General features: G+C 43.1%; 1 protein-coding gene across 1 annotated transcript; it reads right to left on the reverse strand.

Annotated features, from left to right (window-relative positions):
• Positions 1-14,569: 14,569 nt before the first annotated feature.
• eef1e1 (eukaryotic translation elongation factor 1 epsilon 1) lies at positions 14,570-20,374 on the reverse strand. Its single transcript, XM_063873917.1, has 4 exons — positions 20,269-20,374; positions 19,466-19,663; positions 16,934-17,029; positions 14,570-15,471 (listed from the first exon to the last, which is right to left on the reverse strand). Exons 1-4 carry the CDS (start codon positions 20,350-20,352, stop codon positions 15,328-15,330), a joined length of 522 nt encoding a protein of 173 aa, XP_063729987.1. The 5' UTR covers positions 20,353-20,374; the 3' UTR covers positions 14,570-15,327.
• Between the last annotated feature and the right edge of the window lie 4,430 nt (positions 20,375-24,804).

The raw sequence follows: 24,804 nt of genomic DNA on the forward strand, positions 1-24,804 counted from the left end.
TGTGTTTCTCTGTATTTTTGTCCCACTGGTCTATTAAGGGAATTCTGCTTTTTATTTGACACCGCTGCGCTGAACATAAAACCTTTCTGGGACACTCTCCAAAACTGTCACTAAAAAAGAAAGACAGTGCTTAAAGTTATAAAAGAGCGTTAAAAATGTATGTAACATATGTGAGATAAATATGCCTTTGTCTACCTCAAGCATATATTTTCAGCAGCTGTCTACAGTAAATTAAGTATCAGTTTTATTTAATTCAGGTCAGTTATTTGCAGCAGTACCATTTTAAATCAGGTTATTATTTCACTGTAGTTATTTTAAAGAATAGCAGTATTCAAATTATTTCATATTGTCAAGTGGTTTAAACACATGTTCATATAAATGTTATTTAGCTCTGCAAATACTCTTCATACTATTTCATGTTGTATTTGTTTGTTTTTTTATTCATATACATAACATTTATAATATATTATCACATACTGGGTATTTATGATATGTTTTTGTTCACAGTGGGAGCAAATCCATCAAAGGTTGATATTGTGAATTATTTAAATAAGCATGGTGAAGCCACACAATACACACATATTTTCTTTCTCATATAAGATGCAATATCACTCTTCCACATGATCTGTACACAGTAAGCAGGACCAAAGCAGCAGTGTTTCACCCCCCTGTGTACATGCTCGCCAGTATCCAGATGATCTCCTGCAGCACTTCCAAACACGGTGCTCCAGCCGTGCAGTGGGAGGTCTGTGATTGTGGTTTCTACCAAACATGCCCACTGGCCCTGCGAGCTCGCCCCGGTGACGCTCTCGCCTCAGTGTGTCTCTCCTCCCCGGCCCGACCACACCGCCCCTGTAACGACGGTGCTCGCATTACCCACTGGGTATAATTATTCTGCATTTTAGTGCTCTCCGTTCTCTCTCTCATGTTTCCTCTGCGTCTCCCTCTCAGCTCGGCTGGGTCTCGAGCACCGAGGTCCAGGCAGAGGGCCGCGGGGCCGCTGCTTTGTGTTCACAACACGCTGAACGCCACTCACTGCACCGTGGCTCTGAACAGGTGGGGGGTGGTGATGGGAGAGGGGTAAAGAGAAAGAAAGGAGGGGGTGTTGCTCACTGGATGCCAAGGCCTCTGGGCCTGAGGGGAGGTGGGGGTGGAGGAGCGGCAGGAGAGGACCTGCTGTCCAGCAACCCACCTACCCGCTCCTGCCCTTCTCTCTCATCACATCCACTTCCTCATATCATTTACAGTCTCTCTCAGTCCCTGGGCTGCAAGCGGGTCATTTGTCCCAGCACCACCACCTCCTTGTCCCTCTGCCTGCTGGAGGCGGGGTGCTTCAGAGCTTTCCACCATGGAGGATAGGTGGAGGGGGTGAGAGCAGAAAATAGAATAAAAGATAGTCAGTTAAAAAAACAAGAATGGAGTGCAGCAGGAAGGTAAAGACCCAAATAAACACACTGAAGCCCCATTCTGCGGTGACACTTTACAAGTCACCGTGTAGCGTGACACCATCCTGCTGTCACTCTCTCCCGAGGCCTGATGGGAAGACGCAGTGGCGGTACATGGCTCTCAGCCTGAAAATCAACATATGTACTCATCATCCTGCGCTTTTCAGGGAAGGGAGAATATTTCTCTTTCACAGCAAAACCTTGTCAGGCTCATCTTGATATGACTGACCATTTCCCTCAGAGTCTGAGATCGGCACTGAGCCATTCAGGGAGGACTGGAAGTATGTGTAGGGGGAGACCAGTGTGTCTGCTATGATTAGAGCTTGATGCGGGCCTCTGCCGCCATTTCAGGGCTCGTCCCTTAGATAAACGGGAACCAGACTGTCATTTGTCCCATAGGGGTCTGTCCCCCTGTCCTCTCCCGTCCTAACACAGGCAGGGATCGCCTCTTTCTCCAAGAGCCAGTGTCGAAGTCGACGGAGGGCAACAGGCTGGGGGAGTCCACAAACCTGTTGAGGCAGAGCGTCCCGCAAAGTGCCCACAATCAAAGTGACAGACGTAGGACGGAGGCAGCGCTGAGCGAGGAAATCTCTATATTTGGCAAAACCGCTTCTCCTGGCTGCAGCTTTCAAATACACACTCATATGCATTTAAATAACCCATACACACACACAGAGCAGAGGAGGAGTTGAGACGATGAGGTTGAGTGGAAGCGTCGACTGAGCTCAACTTGATGGTTTTTGAAGTTTTTCTTCAGTTAGTGCATGTGTGAGTGTGTGTAGCGCGTCGATATTTGACGTGGGACAGAGCAGAGGAGAAAGGCAAAGAGTAGGAAAAAAGGGGGTCTGCCCTGGGGTCACACACACATAAACTCCAAAACACACACACACACACACACACACACACACACACACACACACACACACACACACACACACACACACACACACACACACTTCTCGGGCTGCTGTGGCATGTTTGGAGCGGTGCCTCGTCAGATTAGGGCCATGCTGGCTGTGTTTGATGGCCAACCTGGACAGACAAGGCCTGCCAGGCACAAACTGCTCAGGCACATGATGTCAGGGCGGTCACACACACACACATGCACATACACACACACACACAAAAATTATCCCGCGCCAGACCAAAGAGACAGATGACACCCAGCATGAAGCTAAAGCCAAATCTGTAAGCATCCGCTGCGATCCAGCTGGCTAGCCCTAGGGTACCTGTCTCTGCGAAGTGGAATCAGCGTCACCCCCGTGAGCTGTCAAATTAGCTCACAGGGCTGGAAATGCTGAAGAGATTTGGCCCCTCGTAGTAGAAGAGCAAAAACAGGGGGGAAGGGAGGGTGGTGTTAAAACATGTTATTAATTCATCCTCCTGTTGGGAAAAATGGTTAAACTCCCAACAACATTCCCCGGAAAGGTGGGCTCATCAGTGTGCTTAGTGCTGGAGACATGCATGCACACACACCTACACATGCAAACACGGAGAAAAAGGCAGTTACTGCATGCACACAGGCCTCATGAGTTGCACTCACATGTACACGTATGCAGTCCACATGCTCATTCACACACAACCTCACACACTCAGTGCCAGGGGCAAGTTTTCAATTACTGCCAATGCTAAGCAGTCACCTGGGAGAGATGTACCATGTTTAAGTGGAAAGGCATTTCCACCAAGATTATTATTTTTTTTACCTCTTCTTGTCCCAGTTGTTAGACAGCTGTGAATGTCAGGCACATGATCAAAAATGACATGAAACAAAACAGTTAATGTTTCCTCAGTGAACATTTACATCACAGGAAATGATCAAGGAAAGGCTGTCTGAGGAGAGAGATTTGAAACAACTGTTGAATGTGTGAAAAACTGCATGATTGAAAGCGCCCTGAGGATTCGGTTGTCAATCTAGTTGAAAGTAGACGGCGAAGCTGCTGTGCTGAAAAACTGAGAAAATAGTTCATTTAGTTTGTGAGTGCAGCAACATGAAGGAGACATCACACACTAAATGAACCTAAATACAGAAATGAAAGAAATGAGACAAGTTTTTAGAACTTTGCCGTGCTTACCGCAGAACTGAGAATGTATTTTATATTTTCAAAAGATTAAGGAAGGTTGTAAATGACAAAAATTATCCAATTGTTTTTGCTGTTGATGACGTTTTCACAAGGATATAACCTAATCAAATCTTAATATTAATGGCACAATAAGTTACACACAACCCATTGACTGCTTAAACTCTGACCTTTGAGCCTCACCAAAACACTTTTCATGTGACTTCTTAAGACATTTTAGGAATAGAACTGAGAGAAAAGTATAATATTTATCAGAGAAATATCCTTAAAGAAAGGTCAGAGATGGGAAATGCAAAATGTTGGTTTTGAAATTAGCTTTCTTACAAAAAAATATACATATATACATATATATATATATATGTATATTTATATTTCCAGGAAACTTCCTAGAAAATAATAACACAATTATGAACTCGAAAGGTAACAAAAGGAACAGCCTATTATTATTTTCAGTGTGTCTCATTATGTAAGCACCACTGCGGGCCTGTTATGTACCTAGCTCAAAAATTAATTGGTACAAAAGTGACTTTGTTCATTTTGTCTCATTCATTAATAACTTTATATCGTGCACTGCCTGTGAACTAATCCGGAGAAAGAACTGCTCACTTATTCTAAGAAGTAGGTAAATAAAAAATGGCAGCCAAGTTTTATCCAGCGTGAAATCCTCCTGGACCCAACGTGTCAGTCGCTTATAGCCACAGCAGGTTTCCTGTGTGTGAGGTGACATGGACAATAGTGAGGAGGATCGGACTGCCAGCAACAACACTGCTCCCTGGTGTGTGTGACAACATGTTGACCCCTCTAGAGCCTGTCCTGCCCTGAGACAGACCAGTGTGTGTGTGTGTGTGTGTGTGTGTGTGTGAGGGTGTAAGATGGAACCTGACAGGAGTTTAGCGCTGAAGACCACCACGGCGAGAGATGGCAGCACTCCTCCTTCAGGGAGAGGCTGTCACTCTTTGTGTGGGTGTGGGTGGGGGTGTGTGATTGTTCTTTACTTGCAGAACATCTCGAGGCTCCAAAAGTGACGTTTGAGCAAAATGTTTCTCAAAATGTCTCTCGAGAAATAATATGTATTTTTTACATTTGAATTTTTTATTTAACTGGATTTTTTTACAGGACATAACTTGAAACATATGTAAATTGTGCCGTTTAAAGATGTAAACCAACATATTTTCAACCTGGTATCCCCATAATCCTTCTCCTTTGCTGTTGTTTTTGAGATGTACATAACTCTGGAAATTCATAGATATATATTTTCCTTTCTTGACCAGTTAGGTCCTTGAAGTTGGAAACTTCTTTTGACAGCTATGGCTAAACCAATAAAATGAATAAAATAGAATACAGAAGCAGACATCAGATCGAGCAACAAATAAAACATATTAAATTGCCCCTTCTGAAAAGCTATTGCTGTCGTTGAATCAATGTTTGATTGAATTATAAATCAGTTAAAACACTTGAATGGTGGAGAGTGATCATGTGGTCTAAAATCATAATGTAAGTAAATAAAATATCAACATTTATATTATCTGGTCGTGTTTTTAATTGCATACAACATGTGGAAACAGCTGCACAAATACCACACTGGAAACTGTCCTCTTTGAACGTGCAGCGAGTTATGGATTGCAGCTTTAAGGCACTTCTGCATCGACTTCGTGGTTCCTCTCTCTTCTCTCCTCTCTCTTCTCTCCTCTATCCTCCTCTCTTCTTCTCTCCTCTCTGCTGATATTTTGTCCCTGGAGGAGCTCTCTTAATGTCTTTGACTAAACTTCAGCCAGTCTTGGCAGTGACGGTGCCCCATAGGAACACAGTTGAGAGGAGACCAATATGATTGTAATGGAGGGTTTGAGGGCAGGGTCTATCACACTGTGTCACCTATAAAAAGCACAAAAGCAGACTGGCGGGGTGCATACCACTCCTGGCTACACGGATAAAAAAGTCATATAAGCTATTCAACACTTCTATGGAGAGGGGACATTTCCATTTGTGTCTTCCTGTTCACCGCTGAAGCATTGAATACCGCGGTGTCACATTAGCTGTTGAGGGGATATATTAGAAAATACTTTAGACATATACTAATTTGTGCCATAATGAAGAGTGTGCTAGTTTTGAAAGCGTGCAGGGATCATTTGATTTCATGACATCCACGGCTCTGATGAATACAGCTCTTTTATGTACAGCTACTACAAACGTTCAGTCATACATGATTGATATTGTTCAGATTAAACTGCATCCCAAATTGATTTAATGGACATTTTAGCACACAGATCAGTAAGAGTGGAAAAGTTTCTAACCTTAATCATGTATAAATTATTACATTTACACTTAAATGTAGAGTTAATCATACCATAACAACAATATCCATAAAGATGCTGAGACAATTTACCCTAAAACCCAAGTATGATTGGCATGCCATTTGTATTGCAGAACAGTGTACAATTACATTAGGACATATAACACACCACGTTAACACCATGTCAGCAATTGGTCTTAACATTATGCTTGTATCTATACATCTGTGTACGTACTGTGTGTGTGTTTAGGCGTCATCACATGCTCCTCTCCCTGAGGTCAGTGGATGAATGAAGGCTGTAAAGAGGAGCATGACAGCCGTGAAAGTCACAAGGGGTGACCGCCAGCGCCGTAAAGAAGTCAAAGTTTCCCTCCCTCTGGGTATGACCTGAGTGTGTGTGGACATATATATATCTCTGTGAGGAAGTACAGTGTATGCAGTGTGTGCGTTAAAAGCAGACTGAACATATGTTTCCTGTGATCTGTTGGCATGTGTGAAGCTGATGCTGAAGCTAAATGCCACACAGTGGAGTCTATTGTAGATCCTATCCTCAACAGCATCTTTCATTGCACCCTCCCACCTTCACCCCCGAGGCAGGCAGTGTGTGTGTATGCGTGTGTGTGTATGTATGTATGTATGTGTGTGTTTCCTCAGGACCTCACTTCAAAGGCTCATGTTTTTCAGATAGGTCAAATTTATTTAAATGCTGAGGCATCTTTGAGATGAATTGATGTGTGTGTGTGTGTGTGTGTGTGTGTGTGTGTGTGTGTGTGTGTGTGTGTGTGTGTGTGTGTGTGTGTGTGTGTGTGTGTGTGTGTGTGTGTGTGTGTGTGTGTGTGTGTGTGTGTGTGTGTGTGTGTGTGTGTGTGTGTGTGTGTGTGTGTGTGTGTGTGTCAGGATCAGGAGGTACAGAGATGACTTTGTGTTTTCCTGTCCAAATGTCAATTTCACACCACCCCTTGTTTTGCGGGTGTTTTTTATAGAGGCCTGCGATCAGCTGTGTGTCATGTGCTGTTAAATGCTGCCTGAATAAGGAGTGTGTTTTGCTTTTTTCTGGAGATCAAAAGCTGTTAACACTGCGCTCAAACACACTGTGTACAAATCCGTGACTATCCCTCTGGGTCACTCACTTTATGCAGGATCTTAACCATTTCTATAATGAAGATACATTTCCTTGAATAAGTTGAACCATCATGAATGTGTTTATACTCTACTACCAAACTTCTCGCTGCCTGTCACTCCTGACTGTTGGATTTGAGGCTCTGAATGGAGGCCCCTGGCCCTTCAGGTTGACAACAAGGCCCACTGGCTATTGTACTACAGGGAGGCTGTAATTCATTTCATGGGATACAGCCAGTGAAAATAAAAGCGGCCCTTAACAGCACACACTCTGCAAATTGGAAAGTGAGCTTGTCTTTAACCTTTCAGCGATCTGTTTGTCTTATGCTTATCCATGCCTGTCACTGTTAAACACACACGCCTGCGTACTCAAAACACTAACTCTACCCTTGAGCTGAAGTTTGTTTTTTTAGCATGCATTACATTTGCACTGTTGTATTATTTTATGACAAAACATATGAATTGATTTGAACCGTTTCTATTGCTGCCTTTACTACACTTTCAACTGCAACAAATGGGTTGAGCATCTCTCTCATCCTTTGAAAATTGCTTCATTTTATTCACAAATTAATGTCCCTATGTACAAGATGATGTGAACATGCAAACACTTGTGAAGAGCAAATATTCTAGTAAAGTTTGTCTTTAAATTATACAACATTTAAAGAGAGAAAAGCAGCATCATAAATAATTTAAAAATGGTTTACTATCGCTCATCTCACACTTGATATTTTTTAGACGAATAGCTTCTATCTACAGATACAGAATGACTCAGGTCAGAAGCACTGATGGGGTGTGTGTGTGTGTGTGTGTGTGTGTGTGTGAGTTGGCAGGGGACTGTCTCTGCCAGATTGTAGCTCTATGCCCTTAGTCCAGTAGATAACCAGTCAGCAGTGAAGCCACCCTCGTAGCACACGTACTCAAAGAGTGAAATGTGTTTCTGCTTCATAATCACGTCTCTTAAAAATAAAATAGAAATGGAATCCTGTCGGCCGGATGTCCTATCACTCATTATACCTCATACTGTTGGATGTACTGCCCTTATCTCTATCTTATCTCATTACTATTCATTTCATCACTCTACCAACAACTGTATCTGTACGTTACTCTCACACTCGATGTTTCTTTGGATCCGCGGATACTAAAAATATTGTCCTTCACCGATTTCCCTATTCAATCCAGAAGAATATATGTACTTTAGCAAGGACACAGAATATAGACGGCCCGGCCAAAAAAAAGGCCACAAGCCTGTGGGGGGGCAGTGCTATGATCTGGGGTTGCTGCCGTTGGTCTGGTCTAGGTTCAGCAATGTGCCCAAAGGATGAGGTCAGCTGACTCCCTGAATATACTGAAGGACCAGGTTATTCCATCAATGGATTTCTTCTCCCCTGATGGCACGGGCATGTTCCAAGAGGACAATGCCAGGATCCATCGGGCTCAGATTGTGAAAGAGTGGTTCAGGGAGCATGAGACATCATTTTCACACATGGATTGGCCCCCACAGAGTCCAGACCTGAACCCGATTGAGAATCTTTGGGATGTGCTGGAGAAGACTTTGCGCAGTGGTCTGAATCTCCCGTCATCAACACAAGATCTTGGTGAAAAATGAATGCAAGACAGAAATAAATGTTGTGACATTACAGAAGCTTGTGGAGACGATGCCGCAGAGAATGCGTGCCGTAATCAAAGCTAAAGGCGGTCCAACGGATATTAGAGCGTGTGACCTTTTTTTTGGCCGGGCAGTGTGTATAGTGGGAGCCATAAAGGATCAGGAACTCTCAAAAAGATGGACCTAATATTTCCATCTGCTACTTTCTGAAACAATCCAAGATAACGCCCACTTTATGCAGCAGTTGGCCAGTGAGTTTCAAATTCTCGACACAGAAATTGAGAGTCTTTTTTTATTCCTACAAACAAGCACATAAATAAAGACTTTCCAAAACCATACTGTATATTATATAAATGATTATCATGCCCCGCCATTCTCTATGACTGCAGGCTTTGAGTGGGGTTGTTTGGAACTTTTGTTTTTGACAAATGATGGTTGGATTAATCTCTAAGTAGAAACAGAGCAGCTTATACCATTGTTAAGAGAAATACCTTTTATCCGTGTTGTTGGATTAATCCCTGCCCAGGGCAAACTGGTGACTCTTCAGGGAGAGTTTACATTTAAATTACTGGAACTTAAACGCTTCCCTAAATTGTCTTCAGATGGATTCTCCTCTCTCATCGGAATGAAATACAATCTTTTAGTTTTTATGGGGAACGTATCGTGCCAGGTCATTCCTCACAGCCTTCGTCTGTCAGCCGTCACCACATCGCTGTCCTCATTTAAAATAACTAGCTGGTTTTCACACAAGAATGATAAAGATAGGGGGAGTCATTAAGTTAACATCTCATATTCAAAGTTAATGATATAAAACCTTGTTTATGTTCTATTACATTGTCGACATCGGGCCCTTGTTTTTCTAATCATTAGGGAAATGAGACGCGTTACGGAGGGAGAGTGCTCTGCATTTAACTCCAGGTTTAAATAAATTAGTCATCTCAAATTAAAACCAAAGTGTTGTAATAAAACAGGATGTGGGGGAAAATCACCGCCATGGTGACGTATGCAGATGAGTTGGAGGAATATGCAAATTAGGAGGCTGTTGCTGTTTTTTCCCATGGAGGTCAAATTACATGAAATGGCTGAGGGCAGTGCTCTCTGCTCTCTGCCCACCCAGGAGTCTGTTTGTTAGCTCCCCCCTCCCTCCAAAAAGAAAAACCCAAATGCCCCTCTATGCCTATTTCAAATGCCATCCTCCCCGCGCTGCATTTTTTTTCTGAGTACACCCCCCTGTCACAGGGTTTCAGCTGCAATTACTTTTAGTATCACTTCTCAGTAAGAAGTCAACTTCCCTGGAGGCTTCCTATCAGAACCTATTACAGCGGGGGGGCAGGCTGAAGTTAAGTGGCATGACCTGTGGGTTGGGTGGAGCGGGGGGGGGGGGGATAAATGTATGGCTAATTTGTGGAACATTTGAATAAAGGGATGAGGATTGTGACGGGGCCGGCCACACAATGTGACGGCAAATGAGAAGTCACTTGAAGGCCAAGCGAACCATAGCATGGAAGCTCTGTAACAGGGACGGTAAAACATGCTTAATAGTGCAATCATATTTTTGAATTCTAACTACTGCTACAGGCCCGTTCTCTTAACTAATTCGCTTTTTTTGCCTCCTTCGCCTGTTGTTCACCTCTTACCCCCAGGCCAAAACCATAACCCCATGAATGGGTGCATGACCACACACACACTCTCACACGTAGACTGAAAAATACGGAGAAGCTGCAGCTGAGGTTGATCAGCAGAAGGGGTAAGGAGCAATTGAGGCGGCTAATTCAACAACAGTTATCCGTGTGTGTGTGTGTGTGTGTGTGAGAGACTTAAGGTGCAATCTTGTGCTATCTCCTTGCCCCGGGTCACACATATGTACTTAAGCAACCAACGTGCCGAATCAGCCACCCATCTCTCTGATTGATGAGCTGAGTAGTTGCATCTCGTAAAAACTGTGGTCTCGCTGCACACCTGGGATCCTTATGCAATCCAAAGTGAGGCTTCAAGAGAAAGAAAGACATAGGGAATAAAAAAGCTTAGGAAGTTTTACTGGCATAAATGCATACATATGGTAAACTGGTATTTGCAGATTCACGTTAGTGATCTAAAACGCTCTGAGGCACAGTTTGAGGTAAGCAATCAAACAGATGTTTGATTCAGTTAAAATAATGATGTCTCCTCCACAGATGGTGACGAAAGAGAAGATCAGCATATATTTCCATAGGACCGTGAGATAAGCATTCGCTAGCTAATCAAAAAGTTAAAGGGAGAATTCAATTTTATTACAACTTCGGTTTTATTTTCTAAGCAATAACTGTGTTTACATTCCTTCATTCACTTTATGGGAAGATCCACCTTGTGCCATTACTGATTATGGGACTGTTTTACTGTCGTTGCCATTTTTATATGGATTCATTCAATCTCAGCCAGCTGTGTTGATAGGAGAGATTAACTGAGAACATTCTTCCTGTTATTTTATAACTCTGTGCAACCTCTATTAGCATCAACAGATTGAGAAAACACAAGTAGCCCATGCTAGGGTCCCAACATGGTATCTGTTGCCAGCTTAGCCCTTCATGAAGTATCTTTACAAGTGTACGTTAGCTAGCTTCAGTCTTGTTTGGCTAACCTTGCTAACTTTGGGTTTTGTTTAGAACCATGATGTTGTGGCTCTCTGTGTCTCCTGCTCCTTGAGAGTTAAAGTCACATTTCTCTCCTTCACGTCTACAGGAACGACTTAACTGCAAGAACGTGTTGTGAAAAACACATGCGCCCCCTCCCTCCTTGTGTCCGTCATAGCTGCATCCCTGCTCATACACTCGTGTAATTGCAACAGACAATCAGATGCCATCTTTATAGGCGCATGGTACAACTGTCACATAGTGTAAGGCCACAATAAAGCATGGCCGATAAGTCCTGTCAAAAGATCTTACGGCATGCTAACGCTCCCCTTCACCACCACGCAGTGTTGATTGTTCCTCTGAATCAGTCAGCCAGAGACGGGGAGTCCTGAGCAGATGTCGGGGCCAATGCACCTCCGTCTCCCTGATGTGGTTAATAAGATTTAATGAAGGGTGGTGGCCGCTGCGTGGCTGTTGCTGCGTGGGTGTTGCTGCGTGGGTGGAGCGGATCTGATATGGTTAGTAAACCCAAGGTGACAAAGGTGTTGGGATATGATGAGGAGGTGACATCGGGTAAAAACTGAACACTTGACTTCCAGGAAAAAGGGAGGCCCGGCCCGCTGGCTACACTCAGACCCCAGAAATAGACCCTTGGCCCCAGAGGACTGTCGCCATCACACCAATAACCGACAGGCTCCGATATTGTCCTGTTATGATCCCAATGAACCCATTAGTCCACATTTCATCAGCATCTTGTAGTGTTGCTGTCAGCTCTTTAAAGATCATTTAATGACATTTTTAAGCCTCTTTATGGAAGTTGACGTTGATTGGGAGACACATGATGACATGCAACAAGGTTTCAGAACTTTGATTCCTCGACACAGTTCACAGAGGGCTTCGATGCATCTGTGTATAGTACTATTGTGCCAAACGTCTAGTTAGTCCATTATCTCAGTGCATTGGCCTCTAAAGCCAGATTTAGCCTGTCGATCTGAATTGTAGGAGTCAGCAATAAAGACTGAATTCACACTTAAAATATTAACTTATACCCGGAAAATACAGTTGAGCCCCCTAAAGTTTTCCCAGCTTTCTACACCTCTGCCCTTTAATGCCCAGCTGGAGAGAGACAGAGTAATCAGCAGATACTGATGATAATCCTACCTGGTGAGGGAGAGGTCAAAGGTCAACAAGGCTGGGGGGCACAGTTGGTAAAGTGGGTGGCTCTTGAGTGTGTCTATCCAGGGCCCCCCCTGCGGAGTGTAGCTCCTCTCGCCTTCAGAAGTGGGTGGGAAGGTCGCCTCTAATTGGTGCCTCTGTCCTGGTTACCTGCTGGGGCTTCGTCCCTGCGTCCGGCTCTGACTGCTCTCAGATCAGGAGGAGCCTCACTGTGAGACCTCCACACACTGGCATTTCTCAACACTCAGCACAGTGACACACAGAATAATTTGCTTTTTACATTTTAAAGGAATATATTTAATCTAAAACACGTTTGAACTGAAAAATATCAAATATCTCCAATTTGTATTGTTTTATTTAATCATAAAATATAGACATTAAGCAAGTTTTTTAGTCATTACGGCAAAAATAGATACTAAAAGTTAAAAGATATTACAGAGGATGATGCAATTTATTGAATTTTTATCAGTTCATTAGAATTCAGGATCATTTTCCACCACTTTTGTCAATTAATTTGATATTTTGGTAAAAATCTAATATTATTCCTGTTTTTTATTTGCTTAAATTTAACTTTTGTTTACCTTTTAGGTTCTGGCAATCTGATTGACACATGAAACTTAAAATATTAATGTACATCTGATTTTAATTTAGTCAAATTCAGCAAAAATGCCAACGACGTGAACAAATGAATGCAAACACATTTTAAATAATGTGTGTTTTATAGTGCACCTGAAAGGGTGTGGATGAGTAAATGAAGGAAAGTTTCTCACTGATATCTCTTACAATAAAATGTTTACCTTTGCATGGTGTGTGACCATGGCGACACCTCAAAATTACGTTTCGTAAATAAGGACAACTGTGTGACGCTGCACATTGGAAACAGCATTCCAACCAAATATTAACATAACCGAGAAGACAAGGGCTTCTTTAACGCGATCACACATCATAAAGTACCCCAACGAGTCACAAGGCTCGCTCAAATGACTGCAAGCTGTTATTATCCGTCACATCTTCACAACACTTGCCACAAACACACAGCAGGATGTCTTAACGGAAGTCTATTGAACTCTGTCTTCTGGCTGGTTTTCGCAGAACAAATTCCAAAAGGAGGCAGATCTGCAGAGAAAGGGGGTCACGAGCTGCGGATTCCTTTGATTTATTTGCACAAGATGAACATTATGGCAGCAACAGATTATTGGGAAGGACTTTTTAAAGCAACAGATGCAAAATATGCAGAGCATGTTAAGATTAGTGAAGTGGAAAAGTGTGTCTGAAAGCATTTTGAAGTTACAATCTCCAAGATCTCTGCATTTGGATCATACTTCCAACTGTGCGTTGCTCACGGGCTTTTCCCTAGTAACGTCGCCACGGGCTATTTATACATTTATAATTGTATTACTTTAACTTTGATGTTTGTTGGACTATTTCATATTTATGTTAAGTGTATGTTGCATTGTTTATTTTTTCTCCAACAACAACAACAACAACAACAACAACACCTTCTGCGCATTTCAAAAAGGCTTTGAATCCAGGCACCAAATCCAATAGCACAAATTCAGTTGGGCCATTGTCAATCACCGTTGTGTTACCTCAACTTAACTCAATGAGATTTATATTTTATTGCCTACTTATCATTTCCTTCGTAATGTTAATTAACAGGTCCTGCCCCCACAGGCACGCCTTGGCCCGTTAATGGTGATAATAGCAAACACCCAGCCAGCAGCAGTAAGGCTTTCTGAGGCACAGATCATTGTTCACATGTCACAAAAAGATCCCTCGGCCTCTGGGTGCTCTTTTTCCTCTCACTGTGGCCTCCCTCCCTCCCCTCTCTCTCTCTCTGCCTCCCTGCGTCCTTCTCTCTCCAGTAGCCCCGTGGGAGCACGAGGGTTGAAATGACACACAGTGGCTGACTGTCGCCCAAGGGCCCGGGTTCTGGCCTTGGCTGGCTGGATCTGTGTGGCAGCTGGTGAGCCCGCTGCCCTCTCTCTGGCCTGCAGCATCAACAGTGGTGGTAGTGGGACTGATTGCAGCCTCACTCTGATCTCTGACTCTGAGGCTGACGCTTAGCTGCTCACTGCTGCCCACACGACTGGTGGTGAGGCAGTGGGACGGAGAGAGGATGCAATCAGGAACACTCACACTAAACTGCTTAGTGAAAAGGCTGAGAGTTGCATGCAAAAAATCTCAAGAAAAAAATGTCCTGAAAGAGATGTGAGCGGAGAGATGACAGAACAATGTGGACTCAGTGACGGTGCACATTATGGGGTTATGGTGTTGAACCAGCAACCACTTTTATTTAGACAATCTATCGCTGCTAATGCATTGATATGGCATGACGGACACTGCTTTTCCTAAGGACATAATGCACTGTCAGTTAAGTAACATTAGATTAAATCTCGATTCCATTGCATGTTCATAGCTCAGATTAAACAAAAACTAACAATAATCACCATTTATAAATACAAACACCTTTTGAACAAGCTAGCAGCACTTCACTTCAAAACCATACAGCCTTCCCTTTGAGAAACAAACCTTCCAACAGTCCAACAAAAAAAGATAACAAAAAATAATTGCCGCATCTTTGCTTCCTTCTGATTTAAGGGTAAGACACCAAACCTCAGATGAATATTGTACTCCCAACCAATTGTTAGATTTAACTGGAAAAAGCAATATAATTACTATAAATAGAACATGAAGTGAATTTCACTTTTATTAGCAAGCATTCCCTTAATGGCGTTTCAGTACCTCAAACTGGGTTAGTTGTTGTGTTCTTCACAGATCTTCCTGGTTAAACACCATTTAAAAGTCTAACACGAAGTGAACAGGTATGTGAGCGGGACGAGACATTAAGGCAGGAATCGTGAAATGAAAAATCTTGGAGACAGATGCAAAAAGTCCTAGGATGATGATGTAAAACACTTTCAGGAGATATTCTGCCCAGGTCTGGTCCAGAAGACAGGTGAGCTCGTAAAGTATCATGCTGGGAGGGGGGGGGGGTCAGGTCTCAGTGGTGTTTGCTGGTGTAGATTCTGTTCCTGAGCACAACTACAGGGGGGAGGTGGTGTCGGACGCCGGGGCTGCGCTGAATGTGGTCGAACCACCGGGCCATGTTCACATACTGCTCCTTCTCCTGGACTGACAGGTCCACCTGGGGAGAAGGGGAAAGGGTTTTGATTACACAGAGAAACCATCAAACACTTTATGTGAATATGAAATATGTTGGCTATTAAACAGCACAGTGCTGTGATTAGTTAAATACATTTATTTTGGACCAGCGGATATTTATTTGGAGCTGAAACAATTTGTTGATCAAATGAAACACACTGAAATGTATCCAATGCATCAACTAATCTTCGCAATTACAGGAGGAAATGTTGTAGTCTCTGTAACATGAAGACTTCCTGCTGTTTCTTACTGTATCATAAACATAAACTGAATTTCATTGGGATTTAGACTGATAAATCCAGACATTTAAAGACAAACTGGGATGTACATTTTTCACAGTTTATTTGGACCATTATATAAATGAAGGAAAAAAATACATTTGAGCTTTTATTTGGCTTTTTCTGACTTTAACTGTCTTTGTAAAATACTGGATATTATTACTTCCCCAGGCATCTCAGACTCATTGAAAACAATACTTTATTTTGCAATTTTTGAGGTAAAATAAGACCAAAAAAAAGCAGAATACCAGAACTGATCGGGACATCTCGGGAAAGATCTTAATTGACCTGTTCCTTTGCATTCTCTCATTAACTGGACTGAGTGAATTCTCCACAGAGACAACCTCCCAGCCTGAGAGCGGTGCAGCTTCAGTCAGGTTTAATGTCCGTGTCATGTTCTTCTCCATGAATTGAACATCAGGACTGGCTGGGGTCCAGGGCTGGGCTAGCTGACCCCTTGTCCCCGAGGTTAAAACCCGCACTGATTGCAAACCAAAGTGACTCTCTTCTGCCTGGTGGCGGGGGGGCAACCTTCCATCTCCGCCACAACCACTGACATCTCTCAACATGTAGGCGCTCCCTCCCTCCCCCATTTCTGGACTCACTTTCTTTGAATACTGGGAGGCATAACGAACTTCCTTGTCCCTGGTCTGAGGCTAAAGACATCACTTTGTGCCACATCGCTTTACTCTCTGAAGAGAAGTGAGAATGTGTTTATAACCAGCGTGTTCTTTGCCAACTTGTTCCCGGTACCCTTTGGCCATATGACTGGTCTAATTGGGTGTTATGCGCTGTGACGAATTGCTTATTAAAGTTGCGGTTTGACTGAAGTGAGCGCTGATAGGGAGGGAAAGGATGGATGAAGGGATGGATGGAGACCTTGGAAAATGGTGGTGAGAATGGCGCAGATTCGCATCAAATCAATCACATTGAGCCCTGAATGTTAAATATGATGCGCCTTTAAAAAACTACAGCCATATGACATCTAAGGTTTCCCAACTTAAAGTGTCATTTTTAAGTTTCAGTCATTTTTAGGTTCACCAAACTCAAACTTCCTTTCACCATCTTGCTTTTTTTTTAAGACTAAGTGACACGTTACAGTTAAAATGATAACCTACCAAATCTGAATGGTGTGACACTTTAAGGTGTGAAAGGAATTGCACTTACTATGAGCGGATGGATTCCAAAGTACATGAAAGTGTCCGCTAAGGTGAACTGGTTGCCCGCCATGTAGACCTTGTCTTGCAGGTAGAGGTTGAGGTCCTGCAAGAAGAATGAGCCAAACATAACCAGCTATGCAAATTAGGTCATTAATTTATGCATCACGGTACGCATTTCTATGTAAACACGCTTGTCTTGACATAACTGATGAATGCATTAGGGGGGAAATTACATTTACATGAATCGCTAATGAAGAGGCTGTTGTTGTTGTTGGCCATGACTTATACTTCATTTCACTAAACACTGTTGTGGATTTATTGGACTCTTTAAGGCACTGCTGACAAACAACAGAGAAGGTAAATTTATGCAGCTCCTTGAAATAAAATGTCTGTTAAATCTCTTTATGGACACTGCAGATCTACAGTATGAGGGGGAATGACAGCAGGTTCGTTAACCTATATATCTGTGTGTGCGTGAGGTACACGAGTCTGGATCAGAGCTAGCGTGTGTGTGCTATGTGGGTAGGAATAATATGTAACCTGAGGGGGTTTAGCATCCCTCCCCATAACTGGAGACTTAGCACAGATGCTGTACAAAACAGGCTATTTGTTTACTCCGCTGCCAAATGACTACAACTCGCTTGCAAGTCTAATGAAGCCGTCCTAAACTTGGGCATCGTGATGTGTTGTTCTCAGCCCGTGTCTGTGTGTGCAAAGTCGTGCATGGAAGTGCTGGTCCCAGGGGATGGGACCATCTTTAGCACTTGTACATTGTGGAAAGGGAACACTCCACGCACACAGAGCATCTTGGGGGCAAATGGAGTTATTGTGCGGCAAGAGTGGGTGATGCCAAACAAGGCATGAAGACTGCAGACTTCCTCCCCGTCCACAATCAGATCCTTGCTTCTCCTAGCCTACAGCCATGGAGCTGAAGCCCAGTCGAGCATCAGAGGACAGGCAGCTCTCCTTCCGCCCCCACCCAGCACATGGAGCTCCAAACCTGGGTTCTTCTCCACCTGCCCCTGCCTCGACTGCACACTCTTATTGTTGATACATTTGGACAAAGCAATGCAGGCAAAGTTTGCAACAGAATTTACACAGAATATTATGGCACAACAACCGGGTCAGGGGCAAAAACTTTACCAAACTCAGAACAGTATGAAAGAATGTGCAATCATTTGTTTTTGGCCTTGGGACAGTTTGTTTACATTACACAGAAATGGAACTAATAAATAAATATGGATTATGGATTAAATGTCTCTGGGCCCATTTCTTTGTTTCTACTGTTGGCAGCGTGTGACTGCTTTCAGAGTACTGACACTTTTCTATTTTAATCTGACAGAGAAGTTACTGTCTCAATACAACTTTGTTCTTGTACAGGGCCTCCAGGCAACCACTACTGTTTTCCCCCAGCTCAGAAATGTCAAAATTAAGAAGTTTGCTCACCATTTGGCTAAATGTTAAGGGAGAGTAAACAATGTATTATTCCTTTAAATACTTCAATGCTGTACATTTATTCTAGACGTTGGTGGTCTCCGTTGACTAACGACAAGGTGCAAACTGACCTTGGAGTTATTGGCTGTATTCTTGAATATTTTGCTTCATAAAACCAAACAACTGCTGTGGCGTCAGGAAGCCACCCTACACTAGCCTAATTGGTTTAAGGTGATAGACATTCCCCAATAGTCATTGAACTTTGAGCTCAGGGCGTGTTTATTATCACATACATGAGTGACAAGATGCCCACTTGAGAAACAGGTCTCCACTATGAGCTATTCTTATTTGCATCCTGGGGTGAGAAAGTTAAGAAGTCCTGCAGACAGTTTCTGTGTCTGGACAATTTAATGGGAGATGACTGGTGTGCTTGAGAGAAGAGTGTTAAAGACAGAGCTAGAGCAGCAGGACTGGACAGGGGGCCACCAGGCACCAGAACTGAGCTGCTCAGGGCGACTTCCTTCTGTAAGTGGCACCATTAAAATATTTAAGAGGCCTGTCCAGATAACATGCTGCCGCACAGCATGACTCCTCAGGGGTGCCACAACTGTGTATCATGCTGAGAAGCGTGCGTGCGCGCGCACACACACACACACACACACACACACACACACACACACACACACACACACACACACACACACACAAAAACAAACAAAACACAGACACTTCATGCTGACATGACAGTGCCAAGAGGCGCCCAGCGTCCAGCAGACCAGCGGCTGCCGATCCATTTCACGCTGACTGGCGTCAGGCACATTAAAGCGTTTTCCTCTGTCATGTGGGGCCATGTCACTGAGGGCCATACATCAGTCTGTATTCCTGTTGATGGAGTTTTAACAAGACAAACACACACACAGTAGCCTCACTGGTGTAGACCGAGAGTGATACTAAGATGCAAAAGTAGGGAATGATTTTTCTAAATGATTTGATCTCAAACAAGCTTGGAATCAACCAAGAACATCTTAGGAACAGATTCATTGTGTCTTAAGTCCCAATACAACATCCTTTGCAAATGGAGGAAACTAATTTCTTTCTTTTCTACCTTCAGGATGGTCTTAGTGTCTTCCTTCGTGCATCCATCCAGCTTGGTGACTCTGTACTCCAGCCACTGCTGCACCACAGCCCTGCTCTCTGCAGAGTCTCCCAGCAGGTTTGGGCGCTTGGCGTCTTTCACCAGGTGACAGGCGATGGTCACCAGCCCTACCAGAGGAGGACCATTGTTACTCTGAAGCACAGGTACCTGCACGGAGAGGGCAATGACATGGAGACATTTCAATTTTATTTTCAACTCAGACACGATTAAGCAATTGTTTCATCAGACATTATAAATGCAAAATGCACCCTTGATCACTCATCACAGGTAGAATGCCTCTGAAGAAGTGTCTAAAAAAATGCATGTGATTATCAACTTTTCTTTTATTAAAATGTATTAAGTACATTAACTGGAGTATCTAAAGTGTGAAGAAGTGAGAGAATTAACGGTCCTACAGAAAGTGAAACAGCATTCCTCCCCTCAGATGACTTTAAAGGACGGGCATGCGCAGAGCATGGAGCTATTTCCATTGTGCTGAGTTGTAGAAATAAAACATCTGGGATCAAATGTTACTGCCTGGCTTTGAGTATCGTTATCGAGCCTAACTGATGGAAAATATTACTGAGTCAAATCTGATAGTCCTAGTTAGATGAGCCACCGAACTGCCCATATTGTAATAACACATGACTAGCTTGTTAGCACTCTGTAGCTAGCTACTGTGTGCTAATAACAGAGCTTACAAGCGTCCTATGAAATAAAGCACCGGTTTGAAGCCAACATTGGACCCAGCAAAGATGTTTTTGTCGTGTCACCTTTTTGTCCCCCTGTGTGCTGTACTTGTTCAGCTTTTTCAATCCTAAATATTTCTCCAGCGATGATAGCTCCCGTAGCGCCATGTTTCTGACTGTCGGAGGGGCAGTGCCGTGTGAGTGTAACCTGATTGGGTAAAATACTCTACTCCTGCCCACTAGGATTTAACCGACGTGTAAATCAACCAATAGAAACACAGTATGCAAGTGTCACAGCATTGCATCAGTGGATGAGCCATCGTCCCTTAAAATAAATAAAACAAAATAGAATATAATAATAATAATAATAAATATAATAATAATAATGATAATAATAATAATAATAATAATGAAATAATCATGATAATAATAATAATAATAATGATAATAATAATAATAATAATAATAATATAATAATAATAATAATAATAATAATAATAATAATAATAATAATAATAATAATAATGGGGTCATTTCAAAAATAAAATATCAAGTATTATTTGATTACTTATACTTTTTATAATTTGCTGAAGAAAAGTATTCCTGTCTGTCTGTCTGTCTGTGCATCTTGACATTGTGTCCCAGCTGTGACACTTTGTGTGTCCTGTCTGTTTGGATTTGCACTGCACTTCTAAGATTTCTCCATAATGAAATGTCACCTGTCAGTCAAAGCTGGGCTTATTAAGTATATATGTCCAAATGCGTGTGTATTCTCCCTGTATGTTCTTGTGTGTGTGTGTATTTGTGACACTATAGAGTGTGACAGCTTATCTGAGGTCACACTTCACGCTTTCTCTTCATCCCCAGCTGTCTCACTCTGTAACAGCTCACCTGGCTCACAAGGCTCGAGGTTATGGGCGACTGCAGCAATACAAATCAAGTTCATATTTTATCTGTGGATTATTATTGATGTTATAAAGACTGAAGTAAAATATTCAAGAGATGGATTAAGGAAGACAGGGGAGGCCAAACTGAAGACCACTATGATTTTCCTTTAGTGACAAGTCAAAAGGTTTACATGGAAAAGGCCTTAGGGAGCTAAAAGCAATATTAATTAAAATATACTCATGGTGTTTTATTGCTTGTCCTAGTTACCCCCTTTGTGGGTAAAAGCCTACCTAATAGTCTACTTATACAACATCAACTATAACATAGAAGGCCAGTTATGAATATATTGCTTTTTGTTTATAATAACATAATTAGATAGCAATAAAAACCTGGGCCATGGTCCAGTCAGGAGAGTAATGCAATGTTGAGTATCTAGGACCTTTTGATTCTCAGTTGTGCTACCACTTCCATTGCCTTGCACATATCCATGTATCCACATCTTTCCCTTTCCCTGTGTGTACTTAATATAAAAGAACAGATGATATTTTTAAACCCAATTTGTTGGGAAAAAGCTGTCCCAGAAAACAAGTTAATTATAGGAATGAGTATACAGACTATCACAAATGATTAGATGCCATGGAACAAGGCACGGCTAATTCTCTGTATTATTGTTTTTTCATCAAACCTTCCTTTTTTTTGCTGTTTGTTTATAGGCTCCAGTACGTCATACACTTTTACCATAGACGGCTTCCATAAATGAATGCCTGCAGCGTTAAAGTGCGTCTCCTTTCACTAAATGCCTCCAAGCTGCCACATCCTGTCTGTGCTCAGGCGGGCTGAGGACAACGATCCCCAGTCCCCGGGTCTAACTGTAGCCTGTGGGAGTTTTCTCATGCCGATTGTGATACACAATCTGGGGTCACATTAGTAAGGAAAATCTACAGTGGGGGTCACCGATACTGCCGTGGGGCTTCCCAAGGCAGGCATAGCCATAAACACAGCCTCAGTCCTGGTAGATATATCCCCCTCTGCCTAGTCTGTAGCTTACAATATGCTGTTACACTGATTTGTCTATCTGGGATGCAGGGCCACAGCCCCGCCTGTCTCCTCTCTTACCTTTCATGACCTGTGAGAGCTCTCTGACTGAATACTGTATTTTAACCACAGATGCTCGCAGAAGGGGAGGGGAGGGATTGGTTGTGAGTGTTCGACATGAACGCTGTCAGCACGGATCGGTGAAATTGCATATTGGTGCTAGGTCGGATCCCCAGCATGGAGTGAACACGGGGATGGGAGCCAGGCGGCGGGGTGACAGTTTGGGAGAAGGCTGCGAGTTGTGAGATGAAGACAGACAGATGTATGGGGGTCAGAGTGCTGCCCCTACCTTCAGCTCCTGTCAGGTTTTATTTTTAGTTCCAAAGGAGCTTGATATCCCGACTTTATGAAGGAACTAACATGAAGACAGATTTTGGCAATTGGATAATAGTTAATACATTGAGCAGAATTAGTTTATTCAATGGATTACATAATGCTAAATGTAGGTAAAACAAACTAATTGTAAACAACATCATTTTGGGTATATGTACATTGTAAATTAAATAAACCAAAAGCCTGTCACAAAAGCCCATGGCATCTTTAAACATCTACTTCAAGTCCGAAACCCAAATATCTCAATTTAAAAACTGTAAATCAGCAAATCCTTACATTGGACTAGATTTGATTCTCAAAATACTCTGCAATAAATGTCCTTTTATTCCACTAATCTATAACTTGTTTCCGGTCTAGTTTCCTTTTTGGAAGCTTAATCTGAGCACACATCCTAAATCTCATCCCCATGACATGTTTCTCATCCACTTCCAAAGCAGACCTACTGCTCAGCCAGTGTAGTGTATATATGACTAGTGATAGTCCGCACACAGTGTGTCTTTGGCTCTGAAGCTTCTGGCTCTTGGAGCGGAGCAGAGTCAGAGGATGCCAGAAATGTCGCACCTGCAGGCCGGGCCTTTGGGCCTTTGTGACGACAACAGTGATGGGATTATAGGAACCACCCTGCTGCTCCATGCAGAAACAGGCACCCAAAGGCTAAAAACAACAAGCTGGTCCCCCCCCACTCCAACACACACATGCACACATGCAAATGAGTGTATGTTCAGATATGTTTACAAGGGGGGTGGAAGGGTGGGATGCGCCAGTGACAGGAGTGTAGTGATGACATTTTTGTGGCATTTCATGTCTTTCCCTTAACATTTGTGACAAGAGATTAGCATTGGAAGGCATAAATGTGTGTGTGTGTGTGTGTGTGTGTGTGTGTGTGTGTGTGTGTGTGTGTGTGTGTGTGGGGTCTCCGGCTGATCAGGAGAGGCCCGGAGTCAAACGAACAAGTAATAAAGGCAGTTTCTCTATTTCCTCCTCCTCTACTTATGCCAACCCACAAGGCTGAGGGACACGCTGGGGGACACAGTACCAGCTCACCAACGCTGTCCCTGCCTCCAATCCAGCAGCAGTCACTTAGGACTATTAATTACCGCTCTGAATTTCCTCCTCTGTACCCGTAGCCATCCGTGTCCCCCTCAGACAAACAACCACGGTGGGAGGATCTTGATTATTATAGCTTCTGAAAAGTCAGATTGTCTTTTATTGAAGTTGCCCACTGGCCATGCAGGTTTCTCCCTCTCTCTCTCTATCTAGTCTATGAATCAGACTAAATCTTGGAGGAAACGGTTATGCCGGAGCTCTTGCTGTGGCCGGGAGGTTGATGAGGGAGACTCCCATGTTGTTGGAGGTTTGAACTCACGCAACTTAAGAGAGGTTGAAGCCCGCACACAAACACATGCACATGCTCAGCGCTGGCTGTGAGCTGCTGAAGCCTCTCTGTGTGCAGCTTCAGAATTCTTGTTCTGCTTTTCACCAGCAGGGAGCACTGTGGGTCTTTCAAAAATCACATATCACAGCTCTCTTCAGAGTCTGGTTGCATCCAAACAAGGAATCTGCCTTGGAAAATTCAACTTCTTTACAATCTGAAACAAGAAAGAGACTATTAAAAGAGATGGGATCATGCGGAACTTATAGGAGTATTGAAACCTCTGGAACTGCATCTTGAAAAATAATTAAACCCAAAATGTTCAGTTTATCGTTTGAAACACTAGCAGTACAATTCAAACTTTACATTAGACATGACTTTTAAGCTCCGGGGCACATTGATGACTTCTTTTTGTTGTTTTTAAAAGGTTAAAATGAACCCTCATCTTTTTGATTGCAAAGTTTTATATTCTTAAGAATCAAAGCCTTATAAGAACGCATTTGGGAAACCTCTGCTTAGCTCCTAATCCTCCCTCTCATTCGTCTTCATGTCTTTAACCCATTAGTTTGATTCACTACCTCTGGAGCGGGAAAGTGAAAGCTTAGGCCGGCACTTGTCTCTCCTATGACTGTGTCCACTATATCCCTTTCGCGTGGCACTTTATGGCCTACCGAAGAGGGGTGGAAGGGGAGTGTGTGTGTGTGTGTGTGTGTGTGTGTGTGTGTGTGTGTGTGTGTGTGTGTGTGTGTGTGTGTGTGTGTGTGTGTGTGTGTGGACTGAGAAAGAAGACGGAGAGTGGAGAGATAGATATAGGGAGATTCAGAGGGTTATTTGTCCCTCTTCCCCGCTCTGAGAGCTAGGAATCATGGTCTGCATGACAGGTCGCCAGCCCCCGTCGGGGGTGATCTATATGAGACCTTCTTTATTGGCAA

The sequence above is a fragment of the Eleginops maclovinus genome, chromosome 21 (genome assembly GCF_036324505.1).
Source record: "Eleginops maclovinus isolate JMC-PN-2008 ecotype Puerto Natales chromosome 21, JC_Emac_rtc_rv5, whole genome shotgun sequence".
NCBI classification, from domain to species: Eukaryota; Metazoa; Chordata; class Actinopteri; order Perciformes; family Eleginopidae; genus Eleginops; species Eleginops maclovinus.